This window comes from Carassius auratus, chromosome 46, assembly GCF_003368295.1.
Source record: "Carassius auratus strain Wakin chromosome 46, ASM336829v1, whole genome shotgun sequence".
In the NCBI taxonomy this organism is placed as follows: domain Eukaryota; kingdom Metazoa; phylum Chordata; class Actinopteri; order Cypriniformes; family Cyprinidae; genus Carassius; species Carassius auratus.
Window position 1 is genome coordinate 983,829 of NC_039288.1, and position 24,825 is coordinate 1,008,653.

General features: G+C 36.2%; 1 protein-coding gene across 2 annotated transcripts in view; it reads right to left on the minus strand.

Annotated features, from left to right (window-relative positions):
• Positions 1–583: 583 nt before the first annotated feature.
• LOC113063819 (serine/threonine-protein kinase 10-like) overlaps positions 584–24,825 on the minus strand; it is a 38,780-nt gene continuing 14,538 nt past the window's right edge. Inside the window, exons 3-19 of one of the 2 annotated variants that reach the window (XM_026234164.1) lie at positions 22,129–22,177; positions 21,732–21,881; positions 20,513–20,585; positions 18,571–18,765; positions 18,270–18,351; positions 16,096–16,236; positions 13,365–14,003; positions 7,663–7,784; positions 6,691–6,814; positions 5,797–5,976; positions 4,796–4,888; positions 4,589–4,718; positions 4,381–4,505; positions 3,155–3,343; positions 2,949–3,074; positions 1,624–1,737; positions 584–1,523 (exon numbers count right to left, since the gene is read on the minus strand). In XM_026234164.1, the coding sequence (XP_026089949.1) occupies positions 1,383–1,523; positions 1,624–1,737; positions 2,949–3,074; positions 3,155–3,343; positions 4,381–4,505; positions 4,589–4,718; positions 4,796–4,888; positions 5,797–5,976; positions 6,691–6,814; positions 7,663–7,784; positions 13,365–14,003; positions 16,096–16,236; positions 18,270–18,351; positions 18,571–18,765; positions 20,513–20,585; positions 21,732–21,881; positions 22,129–22,177 (2,673 nt within the window). In that variant the 3' untranslated portion in view covers positions 584–1,382. Of the gene's footprint in view, positions 1,524–1,623; positions 1,738–2,948; positions 3,075–3,154; positions 3,344–4,202; positions 4,317–4,380; positions 4,506–4,588; positions 4,719–4,795; positions 4,889–5,796; positions 5,977–6,690; positions 6,815–7,662; positions 7,785–13,364; positions 14,004–16,095; positions 16,237–18,269; positions 18,352–18,570; positions 18,766–20,512; positions 20,586–21,731; positions 21,882–22,128; positions 22,178–24,825 lie in introns of those variants that run through there. The other variant, XM_026234165.1, reaches the window with a different exon arrangement.

Genomic DNA, 24,825 nt, shown 5'->3' on the forward strand with positions numbered 1-24,825 from the left:
GGGGGGGGGAATATATATACAATTATTATTGTTATTATTATAATATTGATCATGAATTCTGAAGGATCATGTGACACTGTATTTTCAGCAGTGTCTTCAGTTTTTCCATCACAGAAACAAATTACATTTTAAAAATATATTGGTATTCAAAATATAAAATAGACTCTTAAATTGTAATAATGTTTCATAAGTGTTTTAACTATTTAGTGTAACTGTGCAGAGTTTGAGCAATATGACACGAGGAAGAGCTTTCTTTGCGGTTTCAGATGAATCCCAGCTGTGTGCCAGTGTCATATTGATTTGATTAAATATTGAGTAACTAACACTGCAGCTACAATATGACCATCTCTAGTTCAGAGCTCAAAATATTAAAATCTCACTTGGTTTTAAACTATGAATCAGAAAATGGGGACAACACATTTTTGTATGATCTTTTACCTATACTATTAGTAATAGTAATTATTATGACGGTGTTTAATACAACTCCTCAACAGAAGATCAACATGACGGTGTTTTTTTTGCTAAAACGGCTATTCCATAAAATGTAAATCTAATGCTAAATCCTCAAAGAAAATGACCAAACCAAAAAGATAAACATCTCATTTATTATTCTAGATGCTCTGACAGGACAGTATCTCATCATCTCAGAGTTACAGACGACATTGTGCTCCACAGACATAAAAAAGACATTAAATCCTCATACCTTCAGGCTTCAGGTATTGTAAATATAAATCCTTCAAATGACCGATGTAAAATAATAACACGTATAAAATGGGAACACAACAACGTATTGCACTTTGGTTAGGTGACAGTAACAGACAGCACTAATAAACCAGAAAACACGGGTCAACACATTTCTGAAGCCGTCAACTTTGGATCGCTCTGGTCTCGTCCAGTGAGACGCTTTTACAGTAAATGTGCCAATAAACTCACATTTAGCTGAACACTGCAGAATAATAAAAGTGGCAAATCAGTTGCCGTCTAATACATAAAACAACAAAAACACTAAACTTAACGTACCAATCCTTTTTCAGAAAAAGTTCCTTTGTTCAGCATTTAAACATTTGTACAAGGAAACTGGTTATAAAAGAAAAGAGAAAAGCAGCAACTTTATATATATATATATATATATATATATATATATATATATATGCATATATTAACTGATCATAGAAAACATAAAAACAAGAATATGCAAGGTTTGTAACAATACATTTGGCGATACAAACTAAGTGTAAGTAAACTAAGGCAAGCTGTTCTAGTAAGGCAGTTCGATTCCTGATTCAGCAGCGTTTAAATGAATCCATCGATGTACCTCCGTCTCCGTCGCCTGCTGTTTAACTGCATGCACTGATTCCTGGGCACTTACAGAGCGATCTGACTCATGTGGTGGACGAGTCGATGTACGGGAGGAACTTGGTGACTTTGTTTGGTGAGCTGACGTTCTGACACTGGGAATCTTCACTCATCTTGAAGAAGATCTCCTGTTCTTTCTTCTTCTGGTTCAGTTCTTCCTCCAGAACCTGAGAGAGAGGATGTTTATTCACTCACAGTTAAGCACACGCTCCCTCTCATCACTGTCCTTTAAACACTAATGTTTCTATAGTTTGCTTTATGCCAGACCTTCTTCCTGGGCTTGAGGTGCTCCTTCCACTCCTTCAGCTGCTGGTTGTGCTGCTCGTCCACAGACTTCAGACGCTGCGTCTCGTTTTCTATCAGCAGGTGACACTTCTCGTTCTGCAGGAGACACTCACACAGATCAGGACAGGAACACACATCACGCACACATCTGAAAGCGCATCTGTTTTTGACTGAGCACCACTGTAGTGTGAGCGGCTTGAAAACAAAGACGCATGTTTAGTCGTTTGATGCATATTGTATCTGATGCATATTTACGTTTATACTGGTGAGTTGCTACATTTGTGTGATTTAAGATTTAACAAATTAATTCCAACAAAGATTCAAGAAAATGTGTTTAAAATTGCTGTGTAACATCACTTGAGCAAAGACACCTCTTTTGTCGTTTGACTATGTTTTTATTTTTATTCTTTTTTTGCTTTTCTTCGCCTAAATGGTACCAAACTTGGTGAATGTTTTGGCACTTGGCATGTGAACACAAACAAAAATAATGGATGTAAATAAAAATAATAAAAATCTAATAAAAAAAAAACAGTCACACTTGCATTGGAAACATGGAAAATTATTTTTCTCTAGCAGAAACATTTGGTACTGCGAAGCAAACTAAATCTGGCATTCTTTTGTGATATCAACCTCAAATTCGGAACACAATTTCATTTTGTTTAGATTTATGTCTTCTTAAAAAAAAAAATAAAAAAAAAAAAATAATAATAATAATAATAATAAAACTGTCCAAACTTAAGTCTGTGCTCTAAAGCATTCAAGAGTTACAACAGTTAAGCTGGAAATGTCATTCTCAGGTCGAGGCTCGAAAAATATTTAAAAGGTAATAACTGGATCATAGCTATTGCATAAATATGATTACCATAAATTCCAATAGAAATACAAAATATTAAATTACACTATCAAACAAAAATATAGCAAGTTAATTTCAATGAGGAAAAACCGCCAGTAATGTTTGATTGCCATGTGGAACATAAAATAAGTTGGATGACAAAAATAATAAATTAAATAATTGAACAAATCAGATGAAGCATCGATTAACTGACTCATTCATAAAACAGCAAAACACGTATACTATGTAAACAAAAACTTTTATTTTGGAAAGGATTAATCGTTTGACAACACTTACTTTCATATTTATCTATTTTAAATTAAAGTAATTTCCTAACATTATTTATGCAATGTGTAAGTGCAGTAAATGCATGCACAAGTGCTTCTAAAAAAATTGTAACAAAAAAAGGCATGCATCAGCCAATGTAGTGTATTCTGACACGTCCTTTCTAAACCGCTGGAAAAACTGTGCTCACCTGCAGCTGCTGCAGTTCTCTGGCGTTTCCCTCACACTCGCTGATCTTCTCCTTCATCTGGTTCTCGTGTTTCTGCTGCTGGTGCAATCGCTCGGCCTTCTGCCTCTTCTCCTCCAGCCTGGAGAACTGAACACAGAGAGAGAGAGAGAGAGGTCAAGGTCTCTGAGAGGAGGACACGTGCTGGCCGTCAGACACACACGCTTTACCTGCTTGGTCTTCTCTCGGTCTTCTGAGGAGCTCCCGCTGGAGTTGATCCTCAGGCTCTTCTTGAACATGGCCATGCGTGTCTTGGCCTCGCTGCGCTGGATCTTGGGCAGTCTGTTCTTCTCCTGCTGCTGTCGGGCCTTGAGGAGCTCGATCATCCGCTGGTTGTAGCACTGCATCTGCTCCTGCTCCTGTGACAGCACACACGGGGTCATGTGAGGCTCGAGTCTAAAAAACAACTCAAACACTAAAGAGAGCTACACCATACAAAGACCAAAAAAGGCACGATTTCACTGTTCAATTCAGTTTTGCTAATGAATCATTTAGACAGATTTGAACTGAATCAAAAAAATGTTATTTTAGTATTATATAATATTATAGTGTTTTTTTCTGCAATATTTTACATTAGCTTTTATTTTTAGATTTTAAGGTTTTATCTTAATTATTTTTATTATATGCTTGTGTTATTATTGTGCTTATTTTTATTTTTAGTTGGAGTTCAGTTTTGGTTATGTATTCTTTTTTTTCACTTTTTTATTATTAATATAATAATTATTATTATTATTATTATTATTATTATTATTATTAACTTATTCATACTGATTAATGAAGCAGTTCGACTAAATCATTGAAAAGCAAAATACCAAAATTAGCTAATTTTAATCTAATCAACAGTAATAATAACTGATATGAATGTCTAACCTAGAAAGTAATTTAAAACAGAGAATAATTACATGACTTACCCACTTTTATACTATTTTATTTTATTTATTTATTTTATTTATTTATATTTTTTTATAATTTTTTTATTTATTCTTTATTTGTATTATTTTATTTTATTATTTTATTTGTATTCTTTTTATTTTTATTTTATTTTTTATTTTATTTTTTATTTATTTTTTTATCTTATTTTATTTTATTATTTTATTTTAATTATTTTAATTTTATTTTTATTTTATCTTATTTTATTATTTTATTTTATTTTACTTTATTATATTTTAAAAAATAATAATAATATTTTAATTTATTTATTTATTTATTTATTATGTATTTGAATGATTATTTCCAGGTTCTCTCATCAGGTGAAGAGCAGTCCAGGTAGTAATGCGGTCAGTCTATCGGTGGAGATGCAGGATGGCTCTCTCTTTCAGATGGACACCAGCACCGTGTGAATGGAAAAGCAGTAAAGATGAAGAAAGACTGGGATGGTTGGAGGATGCTTGCAGACCTTCTCGTGTTTCTTGAGGAGCTGGTGTCTCTGCAGGAAGTACTGGTCCTTCAGCTGCTGTTTGAGGAGCTGGTGTCTCTCGTGCAAGTTCTTCTCTTCCAGATCCCACACGGTGGCTTCTCGCTCTGACACAAGACAACAGCACTCGGGTTAGAAGCACGTGGTCTTCGTAAAAGACAAGGATGCTCTGGTCTGAGCGCATGTATACCTCTAAGGAGATTGTGTTTCTTGGCGAGACACTGGCGCTCCGTCTCGGAGATCTCCCTCTTGTTCTGAGCGATGATGCTCTTCAGAGTCGAGTCCAGAAAATCCCTCTGATCTGCCAGGAACTTCTCTTCCTGCACAGACACGACACACAAACCTTTGAGCGGCTCGGTTCAGTGTTTGCACACACCGCTTTAAGGTTTAAACGGACCTCGTCTGATTTCAGCTGCTGAAAGTCGTTCATCTTGATCTTCAGACTTTCTTTCCTCTGACTCCGGGGCAGTTTCTCCACTTCTTGTTTGACCTGAGACAAAATAAAAGATACAAGTGTTTCATTCTTTGTTGAAAGATAATAATGCTCTCTTACACTCGTTATATTATATGTAAGACGATATGTTAGGTGTCAGAGTTTCTTCAGCACAGAACATCTAAATGTGTTCTTTTTTTTTTTTCTTAATAAAATTAAAGTTACATCCTAACCGCTTCCTATAAATTTTGCCAATATATAGTCATTAACTATAGTCAGTTTTTCTCTGAATCAACCATATTGCTTCTAGATGTTTACTCCACTTTTGAAAAAATTTAATAAAGTCCTGTCAATCCTGTTTTGTTTCATCTGATCTTTGTTATCTTTAAAAATAATAATAATAATCATAACCAGTGATGTTAGATTTATAAAACATACAGGTCAGATTTTACTCTTAAATGCCAGAGCTCGTTAAAATCGTGTGGATTCTGATTGGCTGTCAATGTTTTCATCATTCACGAAAAAAAAAGAAAAACTTCCTGAAAATGATTCCAACAATTTTGTTCGTCTTTGTTGTTACTGCTATAGACTTTGGACTTTCTTAAATTATTCAATATTTCTTAATCATCACTTCTAAAAAATTTTGATATGATTTGCACACTTAAATATATTAATAAATTTATTTCATTATAATAATGGAAACTGAATTTATTGGACGTTACATTTTTATTTATAATTTGAATTTGCTTTTATTTTTCTATATTTTCAGTTTTTATTTTAATTCTAGTTTAACGTTTAGTTATTTAGTTATATGCTTGTGTTTTCATTATTACGTTTATTTATGTTTAGTTAAATATAATTCATCATTTTATTTCATTATAATAATGGAAATGTATTCCCAATAAAGTCTGAGTCTTTAGTTTAGTGAGTATAGTGACTCCTCAGTGACTCTGAACGTGTCTCGCCTCTTTCTTCCTGTGCTTCATCTGCTCCAGGAACTTGCTGAAGGCTTTCTCTTGTTCGGCGCGGATGCGTTTGCCCTCTTCCCGCAGGTGCACCGTGTGCTCCGTCTCCATTCTCTCGATGGTCTGCTTCTGCAGTTTCTCCAGCGTCTCCAGCTCAGTGTCGTAGTATTTCTTCTTGGCCTGCGAGCAAAGCCACACAGTGAGATCTCAGCACTATCTATTAACATTCTACACAAGCGTGCAATATTAGCAATACTTTAAGTTTTTCTCCTCTTCCAGAAATGTAGACCAATTAAATGCACTCTTTAATTAACCCTTCCAAACTTATATACACATATATAGCCTCAGGCCGTCTGAGATGTAGCTGAGTTTGTTTCTTCATCAGATCTGGAGAAATGTAGCATTGCATCATGACTTGCTTTGCAGTGAATGGGTGCCGTCAGAATCCAGCTGATAAAAACACAATAATCCACAGCACTCCAGTCCATCAGATTTGATTAGCCAAAAGCATTAATGTTTAGAGCTGTTTTATCTTAAAGATGGTGCAGATTTTTCTCCTGATTCAGACCAGAACACTTTTTCACTGGAGGAAGCATTATTATGGATTATGGAGTCCTATATGAGTTAAAATCATCTTAATGCTGGATGTGTTTCATCTTTTGTCTTCTCCAGATGTTCACTGATGGACTGGAGTGCTGTGGATTATTGTGATGTTTTTATCAGACTCTCATTCTGACGGCACCCATTCACTGCAGAGCATCCATTGATGAGACACTGATGCAATGCTACACTTCTCCAAACCTGATGAAGAACACACTCCTCCTGATCTGGGACGACCTGAGGCAGTGTCCGGTCTTCATTTGCTAATGTCTAGAGAGTGTCCGAGACGCTCACGCTCATCTCCTGGTCGAATCTGCGCTGCATCTGCTCCCGCTGATCTTTCAGCTTCAGGTTGAGCAAAGCCTGGGCTCGATGCTGCTCTTTCTGCAGCAGACGCAGATCCCGAAGCTCCTGACGCCTGGGTGCATGAACGAACATAAACACATATTTGAGCATACCATTCCACAACTGTACGACACTCTTTCTTCTGTCAAACATATGTGTTGAAATCTCTCCATACAGTGAAGTCAGTGTGGTTTAGCTCCTTCTGCTGTGTTCTGCATACAGGTTTGTAACGATAGGACGGCGAGTAAATGATGACTGAACTCTCCGTTTTGGGTGAACTGTCCCTTTAAGATGAATATGTGTGTGTGTGTGTGTGTGTGTGTATACAGTATGTATATGTGTGTGTACAGTATGTGTGTGTGTGTACAGTATGTATGTGTGTGTGTGTACAGTATGTGTGTGTGTGTGTACAGTATATACAGAATATTGTTTTTGGGTATAATATGACCTGGATGTGTTCTCTGTGAGACTGAGATGAAGCTGTGCTCTTTCCTGAGGTCAGCTGATTGATTAAAAAACCTCATGTAACTTCACTATCACACCACTAGATGGCAGAGGTGTGTAGTTTTGGGGATCAGACGTGCACTGCGTGTGTGTGTGTGTGTGTGTGTGTGTGTGTGAAACACATCATATATAATCTACTACCAGCATGTGAGGTGTTTCACCAGAATCCAGATAATGGATTGATGTGTTTAAGGGAGATCTGATCTCTCGGTTTGTTCTGTAACAGCGGCACACTTCCTCTGGCTCTACACAAGCTTCCCTTGTGTATTTATGTCCCATTCAGACCCAAGTCTTGGATCTGAGGCCTAAAATAGTCTGTTTACTCAGCCGAGATGCAAGAACAAGTGGGAAAACATTGCCAGGTTTTTTTTTTTTTTTTTGAGTTTGAGTTTTAGTTTGATTAAAGAGTGAACTTGCCTGAGGAACCTCATCTCCTCGTCTTTCTTCTCGTCATCTGAGATGATTTTCGAGGTGGTGACGCTCAGCTCCACACCGTCCACCAGGAACCTACGCGTGCGCTTGAGCGTCTTCTTGGAGTCCTGGTGGAAAAACAAATGAGAGAGAAACGGTAGTGAGAAAAACATGAGAAAGGAGCATGTAATGGGTGTGGGAGCAGGATTTTAGGGAACTGTGGATTAAAAAATATATAAAGGAAAGGAAAGACAAGCAGAAAGACTTGCTTGTGGGGTTATTAAACAAACCACTACAAATATTTGTTAATTGAAATAAAATGATTGTTATCTGAAAACTTGACCATGAGCAACAGGTAGTTGCCAACAAAACAGTTCTTCTTTCATTTAGTTTAACCACTAATATTATAAACCTTTATTAAAAATATATATATAAATAAATAAACTACACACTACCATTCAAAAGTTTGGGATCATTAAGATTTATTTTTTCTTTCAAAGAAGTCTCTTCTGCTCATCAAGACTGCATTTATTTGATTTAAAATATAATAATAGAAATGTTGTGAAAAATAACTGATAAACAGCTCCTTAATATTTTTTAAAACGTGATACTTGTTTGTTTTTTTTTTTGATTCTTTAATTAAAATTAAGAAAAAAAATATATAAATCTTTAGTCACAATATACACTACAGCTAAAAAGTTTGGGGTCAGTAAATGTTTTTATTTTAATTTTTTTTACATTTTTTAAGTATTTAATACTTTTATTCAACAACGATGTGTTCGATTGATAAAAAAAAAGTAATAATAATAAAGAAATAATTCATCAAAAAATGCTTAAAAAAGTATCACGGGTTCCTAAAAAATATGAAGCAGCACAACATTTTCCAACATTGATAATAAATCATCATATTTTCATGATTTCTGAAGATGATGTGACACTGAAGACTGCAGTAATGATGCTGTAAATACAGCGGAGCATCACAGAAATAAATTACAGTTTGAAGTAAATGAAAAACAGGAAGTAGTTATTTTAAATTGCAATAATATTTCACAATATTACTGTCTGTTCTGTATTTTTGATCAAATAAAAGTTGAAGAAACTTCTTTAAAAACATTAAAAATCTTGAACTTCAGTGTATTCATATTAATATACATGCATGCATATAATAAAATAACACTGATTGATAGAGTCGGAGTCATAATGAACAGTTGAACTAGAGCAAGAAAGATGAAATGAGTAAGCAACACCATGTGAAGGATGTGAACAGGAAGCAGTGAGATTGCTGTTATCCTGTTCAGACAGGAAGTCCTGAGCAGAACGAGAACGACAGATTGAGACTCTCTCTCTCTCTCAAAAAAACATATTTGTGGAAAAACAAACTATAAAGCAGTGAATGATCTGGATGCGTTGTGGTTTGACTGTTGAAATGGTGTTTTATTGGCTCTGGTCATCATCACTTCTCAGACCTGTGTCTATTGAGCGCAGCTGAGCAAACAGTCACAGCCGCTGTATCCTGTGATGTGGTTTCCACACGATGCAGCGTGCATGCACCAGTGTTTGCTAAACCTGTTACTGAAGCAGACTGATCACACGGTATCAGAACTGAAGAGCAGTGTCTGAATCATGCTGGAGAAACAGGAGAAACGAGGCCGTCCTCTGGTGCCTTCAACAACCATCACACAGTGACTGATGCACAATGCTGAATGCACCAGAGACAAAGAGCGTTTGGGAGGAATGGATGGAAAATCTGACGTGAGCTTCACAGACGGGTCGCCTGAAATATGCAACAAATGAATGACTTCATTTAAAGTAATGTTCCGGGTTCAAAACCAGTTTCTGAAGATTATAGCGCAGCACAATAAAGTCTATGGGCGAAGGCAGTGCACTGTATATAGACACACTGTAAAGAAAGAGCATGATTTTAACTGTAAAAGACTGAAAGTCCCCTTACTACACAGTATGGTTAAAAACTATAATGGACATTGCTTGTAATTTTACAGTAAAAAACGGTTTTGCAAGTAGAAAAAAAAACTTAAATTGACATTCCCATATTTCCCTTCATTATAATTTCACATTTAATGTTTTGTTGTTGAAATAACCATGTTTCATCTTAGTTTTTTCTTATCATTTGTATTCATTAGGATTGTATTCTAAAATGTTTTGGTATTTTAATATACTTTAAAGTGTAATGTATTTCTGTGATGCTCCGCTGTATTTTCAGCATCATTCCTCCAGTCTTCAGTGTCACATGATCTTCAGAAATCAGAATAATATGATGATTTACTGCTCAAGAAACATTATTATAGTTGAAAATGGAAATGGAAAACCTGACACTTTTTTCTTTTCAAGGATTATTATCAATAATATTATAATCTAGTTCATTATCGAAGCTGGATATAAAAATATGTCCATGTTTCTCCACATACACAAAAAAATACTCATTTAGGGTGAGAATATTTACTATATAGAGCAAACCACAGCTGCTTGATTATTTTGTATTTACACAAAAAATGTAAACCCCATTATCAGCCAGTTCTAACTGCAAAATGGGACTGTAAGGCGTCAAAATATTAAAATGATATAAACAATAACATCATAATTTTCTGCAAAGCTGTGTAAAGCGCTACATTAATAAATCTGACTTGACTGAGAATTAAAGCAGGTTTTCAGAGACCTTGGAAACACTTCCTTTGTTTGGCAAGATTTTGCTTTGTTAAACCTACAAAACAGAAATCATGACTTAAATTGCAGGGTTGTCAGTAAATTACAGGGCTGTTGCTTGGCCATGCTGCTTCGGGAGTCTCTTTTAAGGACTTTTGCAGAAATCATTCGATTAACTTACAGTACTGGACTGTTTTTAGTTTTAAAGGTGAATTCTTGTTATAATCAGTGTTGGGGAAGTCACTTTTAATAGTAATGCATTGCAATATTGTGTTACTCCCTAAAAAAGAAACTAATAGCATTACTTAATTACTTTTTATGAAAAGTAATGCTACTTCTGCTTTTTTAATCTCACCTGGGCTAGGACTGCTTGTCTGTTTTTAATTAAAAAAAGTTCTATTTTTGGCAAATTTAAAGATTCTTTCACACCAAAAGTGCAATACATAAGCCTCGGGCTGAAGGAAATGTTTAAATAAATAAATAAAATACAGTAGAGGATGCAGCTTAAACATAAAGAATAGGACACAGAAGAAAAATCATCACCATTCAGCAATTAATAATTGAATCACAAAAGCCATGTTTATGTAAAGTAATTTTTGCTTATTAGTACGGTTGCATCGGATCTTCGAAAGTTAACAGCAACAAAGACACTGGTTAATTAAATAGTATTAAATACATAAAGGATATTCGTGTCCTTTTATTTAGTTATTGCAGGTTTGAGTCATATTCTGAGTTTGTATTTCACACTTTTTGTTCATATTGAGGATTAATGAATCTGTTTTAGTGTGAGTGAGATTTAGTCCAGAATTACAGTAGAGAAACGTGTCTCTCCGCACAGAGTTGAAGCGGGTGTGGTAAGGATGGTTTCTGCTGGTGTCTGCAGACAGACTGGGCTCTGTTTGACAGCGTCCACACCCTGTTTGAGCTCTGTACCTTCACTGTACTGCTGAGAGTGACGCCCTGCTCCAGAACCTTCCGCGGCTCTCATAAGCAGGGCTCTGTTCTGCTGCGCATCTGGCGCTGAGACGGTAAACAGACGAGCACATAGCGAAAGAGAGCTCAAGTCACAGTATAAGTGAAAGCAGGAGTGTTAAAGACCAGGTTTGTGATTGGTGTTCTATGCAGGGATCCATGTGTACAGATCCGGCACACACTTTGATTGCACCAGAAGGGGAGTTGAGGTTTTAAAGCACTAACAATCCTTTCATAAGTGCAGTTACTAAGATAATATTACATATTTTGACTCCTGGAAATGCACATTTAAGTTGACCCAAAAATAAGAAGTTATTCTAAATCTGTATTAGTTTCTTTCTTCAGCTGAACATAAAAGAAGATTTTTTTAAGGATGTTGGAGTTGCTGGTAGTTGCTGGTTATCAGTTGCTGTTAGATATTGACTTTCATACTGTAGTATGAAAAATAAAAAATAAATACTATGGAAGTCAATGGCTACCAGCAACTTATAACTATCTCTTTAACAGTATAGTATTGAGTAGGTAGGTTGCAGATAGAAGTGTAATAAAGTTATATTTATATTTATATATATATATATATATATATATATATATATATATATATATATATATATATATATATATATATATATATATATATATATATATATAGATAGATCATTCGAATCGGTGAGCTGTCGACTAGAGACTCGCTCTGATTGGATCGTTCGAATCGGTGAGCTGTCGACTAGAGACTCGCTCTGATTGGATCGTTCGAATCGGTGAGCTGTCGACTAGAGACTCGCTCTGATTGGATCGTTCGAATCGGTGAGCTGTCGACTAGAGACTCGCTCTGATTGGATCGTTCGAATCGGTGAGCTGTCCACTAGAGACTCGCTCTGATTGGATCATTCGAATCGGTGAGCTGTCGACTAGAGACTCGCTCTGATTGGATCGTTCGAATCGGTGAGCTGTCGACTAGAGACTCGCTCTGATTGGATCGTTCGAATCGGTGAGCTGTCGACTAGAGACCCGCTCTGATTGGATCGTTCGAATCGGTGAGCTGTCGACTAGAGACCCGCTCTGATTGGATCGTTCGAATCGGTGAGCTGTCGACTAGAGACTCGCTCTGATTGGATCGTTCGAATCGGTGAGCTGTCGACTAGAGACTCGCTCTGATCGGGTCGTTCGAATCGGTGAGCTGTCCACTAGAGACTCGCTCTGATTGGATCGTTCGAATCGGTGAGCTGTCGACTAGAGACTCGCTCTGATTGGATCGTTCGAATCGGTGAACTGTCGACTAGAGACTCGCTCTGATTGGATCGTTCGAATCGGTGAGCTGTCCACTAGAGACCCGTTCTGATTGGATCGTTCGAATCGGTGAGCTGTCGACTAGAGACCCGCTCTGATTGGATCGTTCGAATCGGTGAGCTGTCGACTAGAGACTCGCTCTGATTGGATCGTTCGAATCGGTGAGCTGTCGACTAGAGACCCGCTCTGATTGGATCGTTCGAATCGGTGAGCTGTCGACTAGAGACTCGCTCTGATTGGATCGTTCGAATCGGTGAAACCAAACCAGAGTTTGAATAAAAGTTTAGTTTTATGTGCTGATAACAGGACCAGTGGCCACATAGCCTGTATATAAATAATTTCATATAAATGTGGGAATCACTTGAAATAGATTGTTTGCAAGTTGCTTAGCCTATATCCACCGCCTCGTTAGCAGACAATCATTTCAATCTAGTTAAAAAAACATTCCTCTTTAATAACTAGGATAACGTTCAACATATGATGTGATTTTCTGTTTACACATTTCTCTGGTAATACTGTCTAAACCAGCACATTACGGACTTTCCTCCATCTTTTTCATTCTGCTTTACACTTCCTATCCGTGTCATCAGAATCACGTGATTGCAAACAAGCTACACACAAATTAATCATTCAGTGCAATTGTCACCCGATTTAACAAGTTCACTGAAAAGAATCAGCTAATTCAAGCACTGTGATAAAGTTTTCTTTTACATCAGACCTTCTTGGATAGAAGATCAGCAAACATGTCCAATTTAAATGAAAACATGACTCAAACACAGACTCACCCGTAAAGAGATGGTGCCCAAGTCTTTGTTGACGGACATATCACCGGACATGTTCAGGCTGATGTCCATGTTCTCACTTGTCACATCAGAGTATCGTTTTGATAACCTGCCGTTGGCATGAGGCAGCAAACTTTCCACATCCTCGCCAGTCAAAGAGGACCTGTTGCTCATCCCAGACATGCGGTTGGTCGGCTCCTTGGACTCGGTTTGGTTCAGCATGTCGTGTGGTTGCTGGCTAGGCATCTCCCTTGGATTGTCAGCATCCTCTGGTTCCTCCAGTTTCTTAGAGGGTTGCTCTGTGGAAGATTCGGATGACTCTGAAGATTCTGGTGTTCTCACCACAGGCAGCTCTGGTTCGGTGCTCTCGACCACCTTGGCATCCTCCTCGGAGGTGGGTGTACTTTTTCCATCATCGATGCCAGAGTCAGAGCTGGAGGTCTTACCTGATTCCTCGCTCTCAGGTTTGTCGTGATCTTCCTCTGGCAACCTGTCACTGAGATCATCCTCCTGCTCTTTCAAAGGAGTTTCGGTGGACACAGGAGTCCTGGGCTCCTCTTCAAGCTCAATTGGAGCTTCATTTTGGCGATGGTCCCCATATAAACTGGTCTCACAAGTTTCTGATGGGTCTTTGATGGGGGCCTAGAAATAACAGACAGAAAGTGGCATTATAGGACTGGAGGCCAAGCTTGGTTTTCTACAATTTGTCAGAGTAAACCAACAATGCTATGATTGCCCCAGTACTAAAACTGACTGAGAAAACAGAGATGATTTAGTGCTGTTAATAAGGCTAAAGTTGGCGACAGGCCACGAACCAACAGCAAACTCATATACAGCTGCTGGCCTATTGTCCGGTGCTTTAACTCTAAAGTAATATGGACAGCATGTCTTTTGTTTCATTTTTAAGTGAAGGCCAGATGAGAAGCGGAAGTATTTTGGAGCACACTGTACCACGTCAACACATGTACTGTGAACGGCCTAGAATAGATCTTTTAATGGATGTGAAAGTTGGGTGGGGGCACAGTTTCTGTTACAGTCAGATTACATGAGCGGAAGAGAAGCAACAACAATATTGTGCTTTGAAGGCTACTTCAAGGTGTAGGACGCCCAGTGCCTTTTGTAATGGGAAACTAGAGGGCAGGGTTGCCAAGTCCTTGGTTTTACAGTGGAATTGGGCTACTTTTACACTGTTGTCGCAGGTTGTTTTTTAGTTTACGGATTAAAGTGATCACCCCCGAAACAGTAGTTGACCGAGGGGAGTCCAAAACCATGTAAATAAAACCCGATTAGGCTAGTTTCTAATAGTGATTGGGCTGGTTTCGTTTTGCACACACCTCGCTATAGGGGGTTTCTACAGGTTTTAAGAAGGTACATTTCAGATTTTAGACCTTTTAAGTATGTATAATATGTCAATATGCTATCTTAATAAAAAATGTCTAGTGAGTATACAATGAATGAACTTCAAAGCTTTAAATATACAACTTATAACAGATCACTTTTATTTATTATACAAAAAAATAGCTTTGGATTCAAGCAGCTGTGGTCTCAAACACTACCTTCCTATAGCTCAAACAGTAGAGCATGACGCTTGCAACGCCAAGATCATTGGTTCCAATCCCAGGGAACGCAAGAACTTATAAAATGTATGTCTAACTTAAGTGCAATGTAAGTCATTGTGGATAAAAGCATCTGCCAAATGCATGAAGGTAAAATATATATCCTAATTACATTGCAAAAAGCGCTGTTCTTCCTCGGTATGTTTGTCTTGCTTTCCTGTGCAATGTCTAAAGATTCTTAAATCAAGATGCATTTACTTGAAGCAAAATGACAAGTCCCATTTTCTGAAAAATTATAAAAATGAAGTGAGTCTATGATTAAAACAAGAACAAATATCTGTCAGCAACTTCATTCAAAGGGAAAACACGTTTTTTTTTTTTTTTTACTCCACTGACAGATCTGTTCTTGTTTTTAGCAAAAACTTTTGTTCAACAACACTTCATGAAATCTTCATTCTGCATCCCAAGTATCTTGAGGTTAGAATGTTTAGATATATGTATTACTAAACCAAGAAAAAACAATACTGAGCAAGATATTCATTTTTTGCAGTGCATGCAACATTTATTGCCATTACTAAGAATTGATTACTTTTTGCAGCTATTTAAGACATTTTAAGGCATTAATTTGCGGAAGAGTGAATTTAGACTTTTTTAAAGTCAGACACTGAAACATTAGCCATACAACCAGAGAAATGCACAATCTGATATTGGACACTTAGCAAAGTTTAATTTGGTCAGCATTTGGATGGGAGACCACATTGGAAGTGTTTAAGACTTCTGGCTGTAATTACTTCATCACTGCATTGCATTGTGGGACACAGCATTCCCTGCTCTGCTACATGCATCTAATTTTGGCAATGATCATCCAGGTGTTTTGTTTTTACATAAAACATGCTTACTGTATAGTTACATAACTAAAATGAGCACATATCTGCATAATTCATTGTGTTCTTGTCATGTTTGTGCTGCTTTTGTCCTTCACATATACACCTGCAATGATGATGGAATAAACTTTCCATACAATAACAATTACAGTTTTCAAACCACTACACAAATATGTCTCTCTATACGCCCTAAGCACTTTTCCATGAGCAGTGCATTATTTGTACCCTCTATCTGCATACACTGAGAGCTGTGTGAAACAGAGACACAGGGGTGATGAGTGAGAGATGTCAGACCTGTACAGGTGAGAGGTCAGCAGGGTCCTCGTCTTCTGCTTCTTCTTGGTTGTCCTCGATCTCCTCCATCACCTCAGCCTTGGCCTCGGCCACCAGCTCTCTCAGCGGACGGTTGGACTTCACCGAACTGACGAAAGGATGCTGAAACACAGCACACACATGGGAGGATTACACATAGCAGTAACTCCATAGCAGTTATTTATTTGTGCATAACAATAACATGCCACTCATTGAAAAGTGTTTCAAATGCCCATCCTTGACCTTTCAGATTGTCATAGGACTTGTGTTGGCATGGTATTTCACCTGAAATCTGCGAAGTTGGCTTTTCATTAAAAAAATTTTTTTTAAAAATAAAATATTCTTGAGAGAGTCTGGGGTTTAATTAGGAGAAGAGCTGAGTGAGATGAAGGTTGTGCGGTGCTCAGGTACTCAGGACTGAACTGTGAAAGCAGCAGTGTAATGGAGAGAAATGCTGCTCTCATCTATTATTCAGCTGAGTTGCACCTTGTTTAATTGAAGCGTCGCAGCTGCTGAGCGTTTGTGAGGGCGAGTCAAGCATTAAAAACATACAGCCAGCAATATCCATTACTGCAAAAACAACCAATGAAGAAACTACAGCCCAGTTCACACAACATGCATCATTAACTGCTTCCCAATTCATAGTTAGCAGAAAATAACCAATGTTGCCAACACCGACTTTGTATAAAAGTTGCTTCTGTGGAACATTCATATGATGTCTTTAGATGCATGTGATGCTGTTTCAGGTATGTTAAGGTCTCTTGACCTCCACTTTAGTTTTTGATGATCAGTTTAAACTACAGTCCGACTTATAAACACTTTGACTTTGCAGTAAATGTTTGGCACTCAGGATATAACAGAGATATATGAACTTAGCACACAACGCTTCACTGAAATGCGTGTGCCGCATATTAATTTCACCTTTAGCCCAACAAACACCTGTCTTCCAGGCTGCTTTGTATGCAGCAGAGCGTTAAATGAATATGTAACATGAAACACCCAGAAGTGAGAGTGCTATCAGAAAGTGAGCTGAAGTTCCTTTACATTGAGTATTGTGCTCTGCAGACCACAGAATTAACTTTGAACACTCATCAATAGTCAGAGAATTTAGCAGCCACAAATTACTCGTAGTTTAAGTAGGAAGTACAAATAAATTATTAATGTAAAAATAAATTAATATGGCTCATACACAAGACACACCATTTTGATGTCTGCATCAAATTAAAATTATAAAAGTGACATTATATAGACAGAAATCATATTAAATGCAATTAAACGGTACACTTTAATGTTTCAAATAACTTTTGTGAATAAAAATGGAAAAATATGGGTGAAATAATAATGATTGCTTTAAAGATGTATTCATGCAAAAATTGAACACCATGCTTATTTTGACTTTTAGTTATTAAAATATATTAAGAGAAAGTAATCATACTAAATTGCATTATATTATCAAAGATTAAAAACATTTTGCAGACAAACAGGTCAAATCTAGTGGTTTGAAGGCAAAGATTGATAATAGAAGATTTAAAAATGACAATTAATTCGATTTTAGGGCTTCGCTGTGATTCCAAAATAGAGCATTTTAATGATGCCTGATGAGTTTCATACTGAATTACTTTTTTAGCGTCTGTCTTCTGTAAATCATGGTAATAATAAAAAATGTAATTAACTTGATACATTGTAAGAAAACCCCTCTGAACCATTGTGTAACATTTAATGATATACTTGTAATTACTAAAAACTACTAATAAACGTAAAAGCTACAAAGAGTAAACTATCCACTGAAGGCGAAACGGTTTGAGGATCCGTGGGTTGTGTTTTGAATCGCTCATATCACTTACATTATCTTTATCTTTCACTCTTACGATTTTATGTGAACTATCGAGTCGCTGTTTCTAATAAAACTCCCGGCACGTTCTGAAGCCAATTCAGGACTATTCTGGGCTGTTCATATGTACATGATCTTTTTCATTTTGTTTTGCTCAGCAGAAGGGTGGAGAAATATCCCAAAGGAAGAATACAAACTGCTGTAATTCCCTTCATCCAGCAGCACAGGAAGTCTTGAAGTTTTCGGTGGCCTTACATTTATTTGCACACACTGTATCACAATGTGTTAAACTCCAGATGACAAGTGTATGAGTGAAACGCCTTACGTCTAGAAGCTGAGCAGCTGTCGGCCTCGTCTCAGGGTTTCTGTCCAAAGCTGTTTTCAGGAAATCGTTAAATTCCATCGACCTAAAATATACAAAACCATGAAACGTTCACCCGAGCGGGGGATACAATCTCTTATTGTGCAATAGTGATACAAAAAAAACTTTTTAACATTCAGTCATATTCCATAAATGTTAAAAGCTATAAATCAAAGAAAAAGCCCCAGCTGTGCTCACAGGACAGCCCATCTTTGGAAGAAATCTTACAGTAATGATGTTAGTCACTGAAATCTTTGTGGCTCACCACTTGGCAGGCCGCTCCAGGGTGGGAGGCTCAGACTTGGCGATTTTTAGCAGGACCCTCATGGGGTTCAGCTCGTGGTGAGGCGGCTCTATCTGAGCCAGCTCGATCAGCGTGATGCCCAGAGACCAGATGTCAGCTTTGTAGTCGTATGGAGCATCTTTCATGGTCTCGCACATCACCACCTCTGGAGCCATCCTGAACATACAGGAGACATCAGGAACCATCCAAAACCAAAGGCCTCAAATACACTCCCAGTGAGGAAACAAGAAATGCAGTAACCAATTACATTAACCAAATTTTAAAAATAAATACTTAAAATGTTTGTAATCAGATTACGGTTACTTTTTATGGATTACATGATTACGTATGATTCACAAAAATGGCAGTAAATTATTCACAATTCATTTGTTCACCAAAGTTCTGTTCAGTTTCCTGATAAACCTGCTACTTATAACATGAGAGCATTGTTGAGGAAAATTACTTATAAAAGTAATGCGCTACAATATTGCGTTACTTTTTAAAAAAAGTAACTAATTAAGTGTTACATTATTACAGGAGAGCTGTCGGTCAGTACATGAGAAACAGAGTAAGTGGCGTTACTTATTTGATATAAGTAACTCAGATATATTCTTGTACATTAAAAAGTAATTTGTTACTTTACTAGTTACTTGGAAAAAGTAATCGGATTACATAACTTGCGTTACTATTATATTATATCATATGATATTATATATACAAAATATTTGCATTTTTATAATATATAGACAAAAATATTTCAAACCTGGCCAAGTTTTCATGGTTATTAATGTTTGTTCGTGTAATGTAGGGATTCCTACATTATTTTTGGGGGGATTTTTTTTTGCTGTTGTTGCTTTTTTTTTCCAAGTTGACGTTTTTTCATGTTTTCCCATATAGTACACAATAATCCCATTCAAGCCTTCGTAATAAACGAGTTAGGTCAAAAGTAATGGAAAAGTAGTCCAACTACATTACCTTATATCTGCAATCCAGATTATATTACTAACTACTATTTCCGTTATTTAACTTGTATTCAGTACTTCAAGTAATCTTCCAAGAACTGTTCGCCAGTGACTGAAATTATTTACTACAAGCCACTAATAGAACCGATAACGTCTGTTTACGAGTCAGATGAAGAGGCACTAACATCAGCCAGCTCCTGTGAGCATCTAGAGGAAGCACAAAGGTAGGAAATATATTTCATATTAAACTGAACTCTAGTTAATGAATACTTTAGTTCTGTGGGACATGACAATTTGTAGTTACGCACTGAACTTTCAGCAACCGAAGCAGTTTTGGAGGGTCGAATGTGTGTTTTAATAAATGTCATGAAAACAAGTGTTTTGTTGTTTTGTTCTTTTACAGCCACTACAGTAGAAACATAATTATATAATAAAAGATTCCCTTATGTGCAATTAAGAAGTTTATAAACACAAAAATTTAGTGTTGATTATTAAATACATTTGATTAATTAATTGATTATTGAATTAACAATATGTTTGGCTTCGATTTTGTGAAATTAAAGATTTAATTTTGGTTCCGTTGCTTTGGTGTAAAATTCAATTATGTGAATACATAATATATTGCTTAAAATATTTGTTCTTATATATGTAATTATCATGTAAAAAACAATGTTTTACATAATTGCATAATTGTATTTTACTTAAAATAATTTTTATTACCAAGTGAAACATAAAATGTTAATTTATCTTTGCCATTTTTTTTTTATTTTTTTTTAGGAGAAACATTGCATTTTTAATTATCATGGGATTGTATCTAGTGACTTGCATAAAGAGTCTGTTTGCAGTCAGTACATATTAACAGACTGCTGTAAATATTAATAAGGATGTTCTTATTAGATCAACCTTAATACCTTTCTGCAGGAAGTGATTATGACAGGAGATCACTGATTTATAGCTCTTACCAATATGGAGTCCCAATAAAAGAGTCTCGTCTTTGAAGAGTTTTTGTGTTTTTTGCAGAAACTCCAAAATCCGCTGTAACAAAAATCAGAAACTACATGAAGATTTTATTATTTTTTTAAAAATATCACGTTGCAATCTGTAAAACCTCTAATACATAAGTAACACTACCATTCAAAATTATGGGAACAGTAAGATTTTTAAATGTTTCTGAAAATAGTCTCTTCTGCTCATCAAGGCTGCATTTATTTGATTAAAAATACAGTAAAACTGAAACATTTTTGTTGAAAAATTTGTCCAGGATTCTTCAATAATAGAAAGTTCTTTCAAGTAGTGTATATTTTTTACATTATTGGTGGTTTTCAATCTATTTTTGATCAATTAATCTTTGATGTTGCTTCTTTTTGCAGCTGATATTTCCAGTAAGGGTTGAGAAAATCATGCATGATTGTTCTGTCTATCAAATGCAGGGTTTGGATATACATTTATGTGCATCCTCAGTCACTCGTGCAGCTGATGTTTGGACGAGCTGCATCTGAAGCACGTGAGCATGTGAAAGTTTCTCACAGGAAGCAGTAAAGGCCTGATACTCTAGTATCTCTTGGCCTGACATTCTGAGCTAACATTAAACAACACACAATGAAACCACACTCAGTTACACATTAAGCAGCATTCAGAGGGAATAATTCTCTCATTCAATCACTAAATCCGGTGAGACTGGAGTAGGGAAGTGTAACGAAATATAAACTAAGGGTGTGAGAGAGCTCAAAAGATTAGTAAGAGATATCTTGCTCTTTTACGAAACCTAGTGAGCTGCCTAAATAGAAACCATTTTAAGGCATCGCTTTAAGGCATTTATAGTTAATAAGATAGATGTTAAGTTCAGGTATTGGGTAGTATTAGGGATGTAGAATATGGTCATGCAGAATATGTGCTTTATAAGTACTAATTGACGGCCAATATGTTAACTATAGGCATGCCAATAAGCAACTAGTTAATAGTGAGAATTGGTCCCTATACTAAAGTGTCACCGACTGGTTTTGGAACAGAATTATTGTCCCTTATTAAATTAAAACAATTGTGCATGCTTAAAAAAAGGGCCTTCATCCAGAAGAGAAACCTCAGCACAAATCAACTTGTTTAATCCATAACTGTGGTTGTCAGTTTTAAACCACACATGATTGAAATCAGATGATCCGTCTGATTCCTTTAGACACAAACCTAGCCTGATGTCTCCATCCAGTGTGAGGAGAACGTTTCCAGCCTTCAGGTCTCTGTGGATGATCTTCATGCTGTGGAGATACTGAAGAGCCTCCAGCATTTGTTTACAGATCACCTGGATCTGAGGCTCTTCAAGACCCCTGTCCAGCTCTGAAAGACACAAACATTCAATTTTCAATAAAACTTGAGCTCGAGAGGCAGGGCAGTGTAACCAAAGGCAATGAACTCTGAGTGACCTTGACTGGCTTGTTCATAAAACACCTAAAATAATGCAATATCCTGTTTAAACGTTTGCTTACTCACCCATGAGCTAATAACCAAGATCATCAAAGGGAACCTGGGGGGCTTTTATAAACATGATAAGATGAAGGAAAGCAATAGGAGATGGAGATCTTACCTAACATAGTGGCATCGACTGCACCTCCGGGGCAAAATTCGATCATTATCTGTGGGGGGAAATGAGGTACAACATGAGATGCTTTAGTTCAGGAGAGAGTTTTCTGGCTCAGACACAGAAGAACTCAGTGGAGTTGAAAGAAAAGAGTCATTTGATGTAAACACGAAAAGGTGGTCCAGTGTATGTGAACAGAGAACAATTTTAGAATTTGAGGAATGAGCTTCATGATAATTCAATCATGCTTCATTTCAATAATAAAAAAAAAAACATACACCAAACGTTTGAACAGTAATGAATATTGTTATAAAATATGTTTTTAATTCATCAAAGAATCCTGGAAAAGTATCACAGGTTCCAGAAGAAAATGAAAAAATATTAAGCAGCACAACTGCATAGAAAACTGTTATTTTTAATTGTCATAATATTTCACAATGTTGCAGAGGTCTTTTTTTAAATGTATTGTTACAGCTTTTTACTGTATTGTTTTATCAAATAAATGCAACCAGAGATTGCTTTGAAAAACATAAAAAGTCTTACTGATCCAAAAATTTTGAACAGCAAATTACAAAAAAAAAAAAAAAAAAAATCAACTGCTGACTTTCCACCTCATGATTATTAAATCAGTCTGGCAGGATGACTGGTTGGATGGGCAAACATTGCCTTGAGATGATGATAATTTGGGTGAAATATGGTTGGTATAAAAATTATTAATGCCATTTACACTGCAGCTTAACCAGACACGACACAAATGGCTTAAAGTGACCAGAAATGTTTTTGTGCTCATTGGAAGAGAAAATTCTGTACGTGACACAATCACATCAAATAAGAACGTATCTGATGTTTAAACAGTTTGGCCTAATGAGTTTCCACCGTGGACAGGGCTTCAGTGCTGCAGAAATAACTTAATAATAAGAATAAAACTGAAAAAGGATAAAAACGGACTTTTGCATAGAAGAGACTGATTTTATCGTAGCCTTTTTAGGACATGTTCAACAGTTTGACAAGAAAAATAAATGTTCTCAAATCACTGCTGTTTCTATGGAACTTGAGTTAATCAGATTAAATGGCTGAGGCTGTTCATGTATTTATAGACTCCACTGATGTTTCAGTTTTTGTTCCTCTTTTTAAACAAGATTGTGCAATAAGGATTAAAAGATAAACTTACTGTACCACATAAAAACAAGACAAAATTCCATTAAAAAAAGTTAATGATATTGATCAAATATCAAATTGAATACCAAAACAAATGGTTTTACCATGATATCAAAACATTCACAAGTGATGTTAAAACTCCATGGCTAAAGAAAAAAAAAACATTCATAAGGTTGAAAAGATTTTTGCCAGTTTTAACTCTTTTTGACTGGTTTAACACCAAACCATCTCTAATCTGAAATAAATAATATGAACATGCCTCGAAAAAAATATATGCAGTAATTATAATTCAGCATCATAAACTCTCATATCATAAAAACAGAAATGCTATCAATATCTCTGTGTGTACAGTATCAAAGCTGTTTATTAATATTGACGTGATAAGTTTACAACATAAAAAATACTCATGTGTTGTAAATGCTAACCATCTAAACTGATTTAGTTTTTGCAGTCAAAGCACATTTCTGAGTCATTAGACAATTTCACAGCATTTTCTCCATGCTCTCTCCAGATTAATGGGATAAGTGCCTCCCTGTTCAACATGAGCCAAGAAAACCTACACCTCACATCGCCTGCCAAAACAAAAATGAGCCAAGATCTTCACAAACTGTAATCTGGCTGTCACTGACATGAATTTACAAGTTTTGCACACAGTTCCAGAAAGTCCCATCAAAATTTCTATAAAAATCCATAAGAAAATAACAGGAATTTCCCCTGGAACTGAAAGAGTGCCTTCAGAAGATTAAAACTTAATGAATCTGTCGCAGATATCATGCCTGTCAATACATTTTGACCTACTTTAAGAGGAGTCTTAATGCTGAAACTTCATGGTTTTAACATGTTAAAAGAAGTTCATCCAAACACATGCACTTAGTCGTTGTGTAATCTTGTCACCCCAAAACAAGTACTACATAAAATTAATAAATGAAAACAATAAAAGGCCGCACAATAAACACATGAAAACTGTGACTTTTGTGCTATATATTTAAACTCCTCTTGAGTCATATGATAAGACTGTATAAGGAACAGGTTTAATTTGTCACTGTCATTCTTCAAATTCATATGGGTTTGGAATGACATGATTAATAATTACAGAATTTTCATTTCTGGCTGATCTACTCCTTTAGGAATGTTAATAGTTTTAGAGATTCTTCAAAGATCGAGCATAACAGCAGTGTTAGCAAGGTCTTAAAGACACTAAACCAAACCTCCAAAAGTATTCCAAATGATTTATTCATGGAAATACCGTCCCATCAAAGTAAGCCCACTACCCTTAGGTCTCGACCCCTATGTCTGTATATTTAGTGATGGAGGAAATAACTAAGTGACATAAGGTTTCACGATTGCCTCCAAGAAACTGCATACCAAAGCAAAGAGACATGGCACCAATCCAACAAACCAATGCACAACCCAATAAAACTAATGTTGTCATGGAAGCAACTTCACTCCTGAATCACTCTGTTCATCTTTGCACATTCAGACAGCAAACAAACACATAAGGGACATTATAATAATATTTATCAACTATTATCTATTATTTAACGG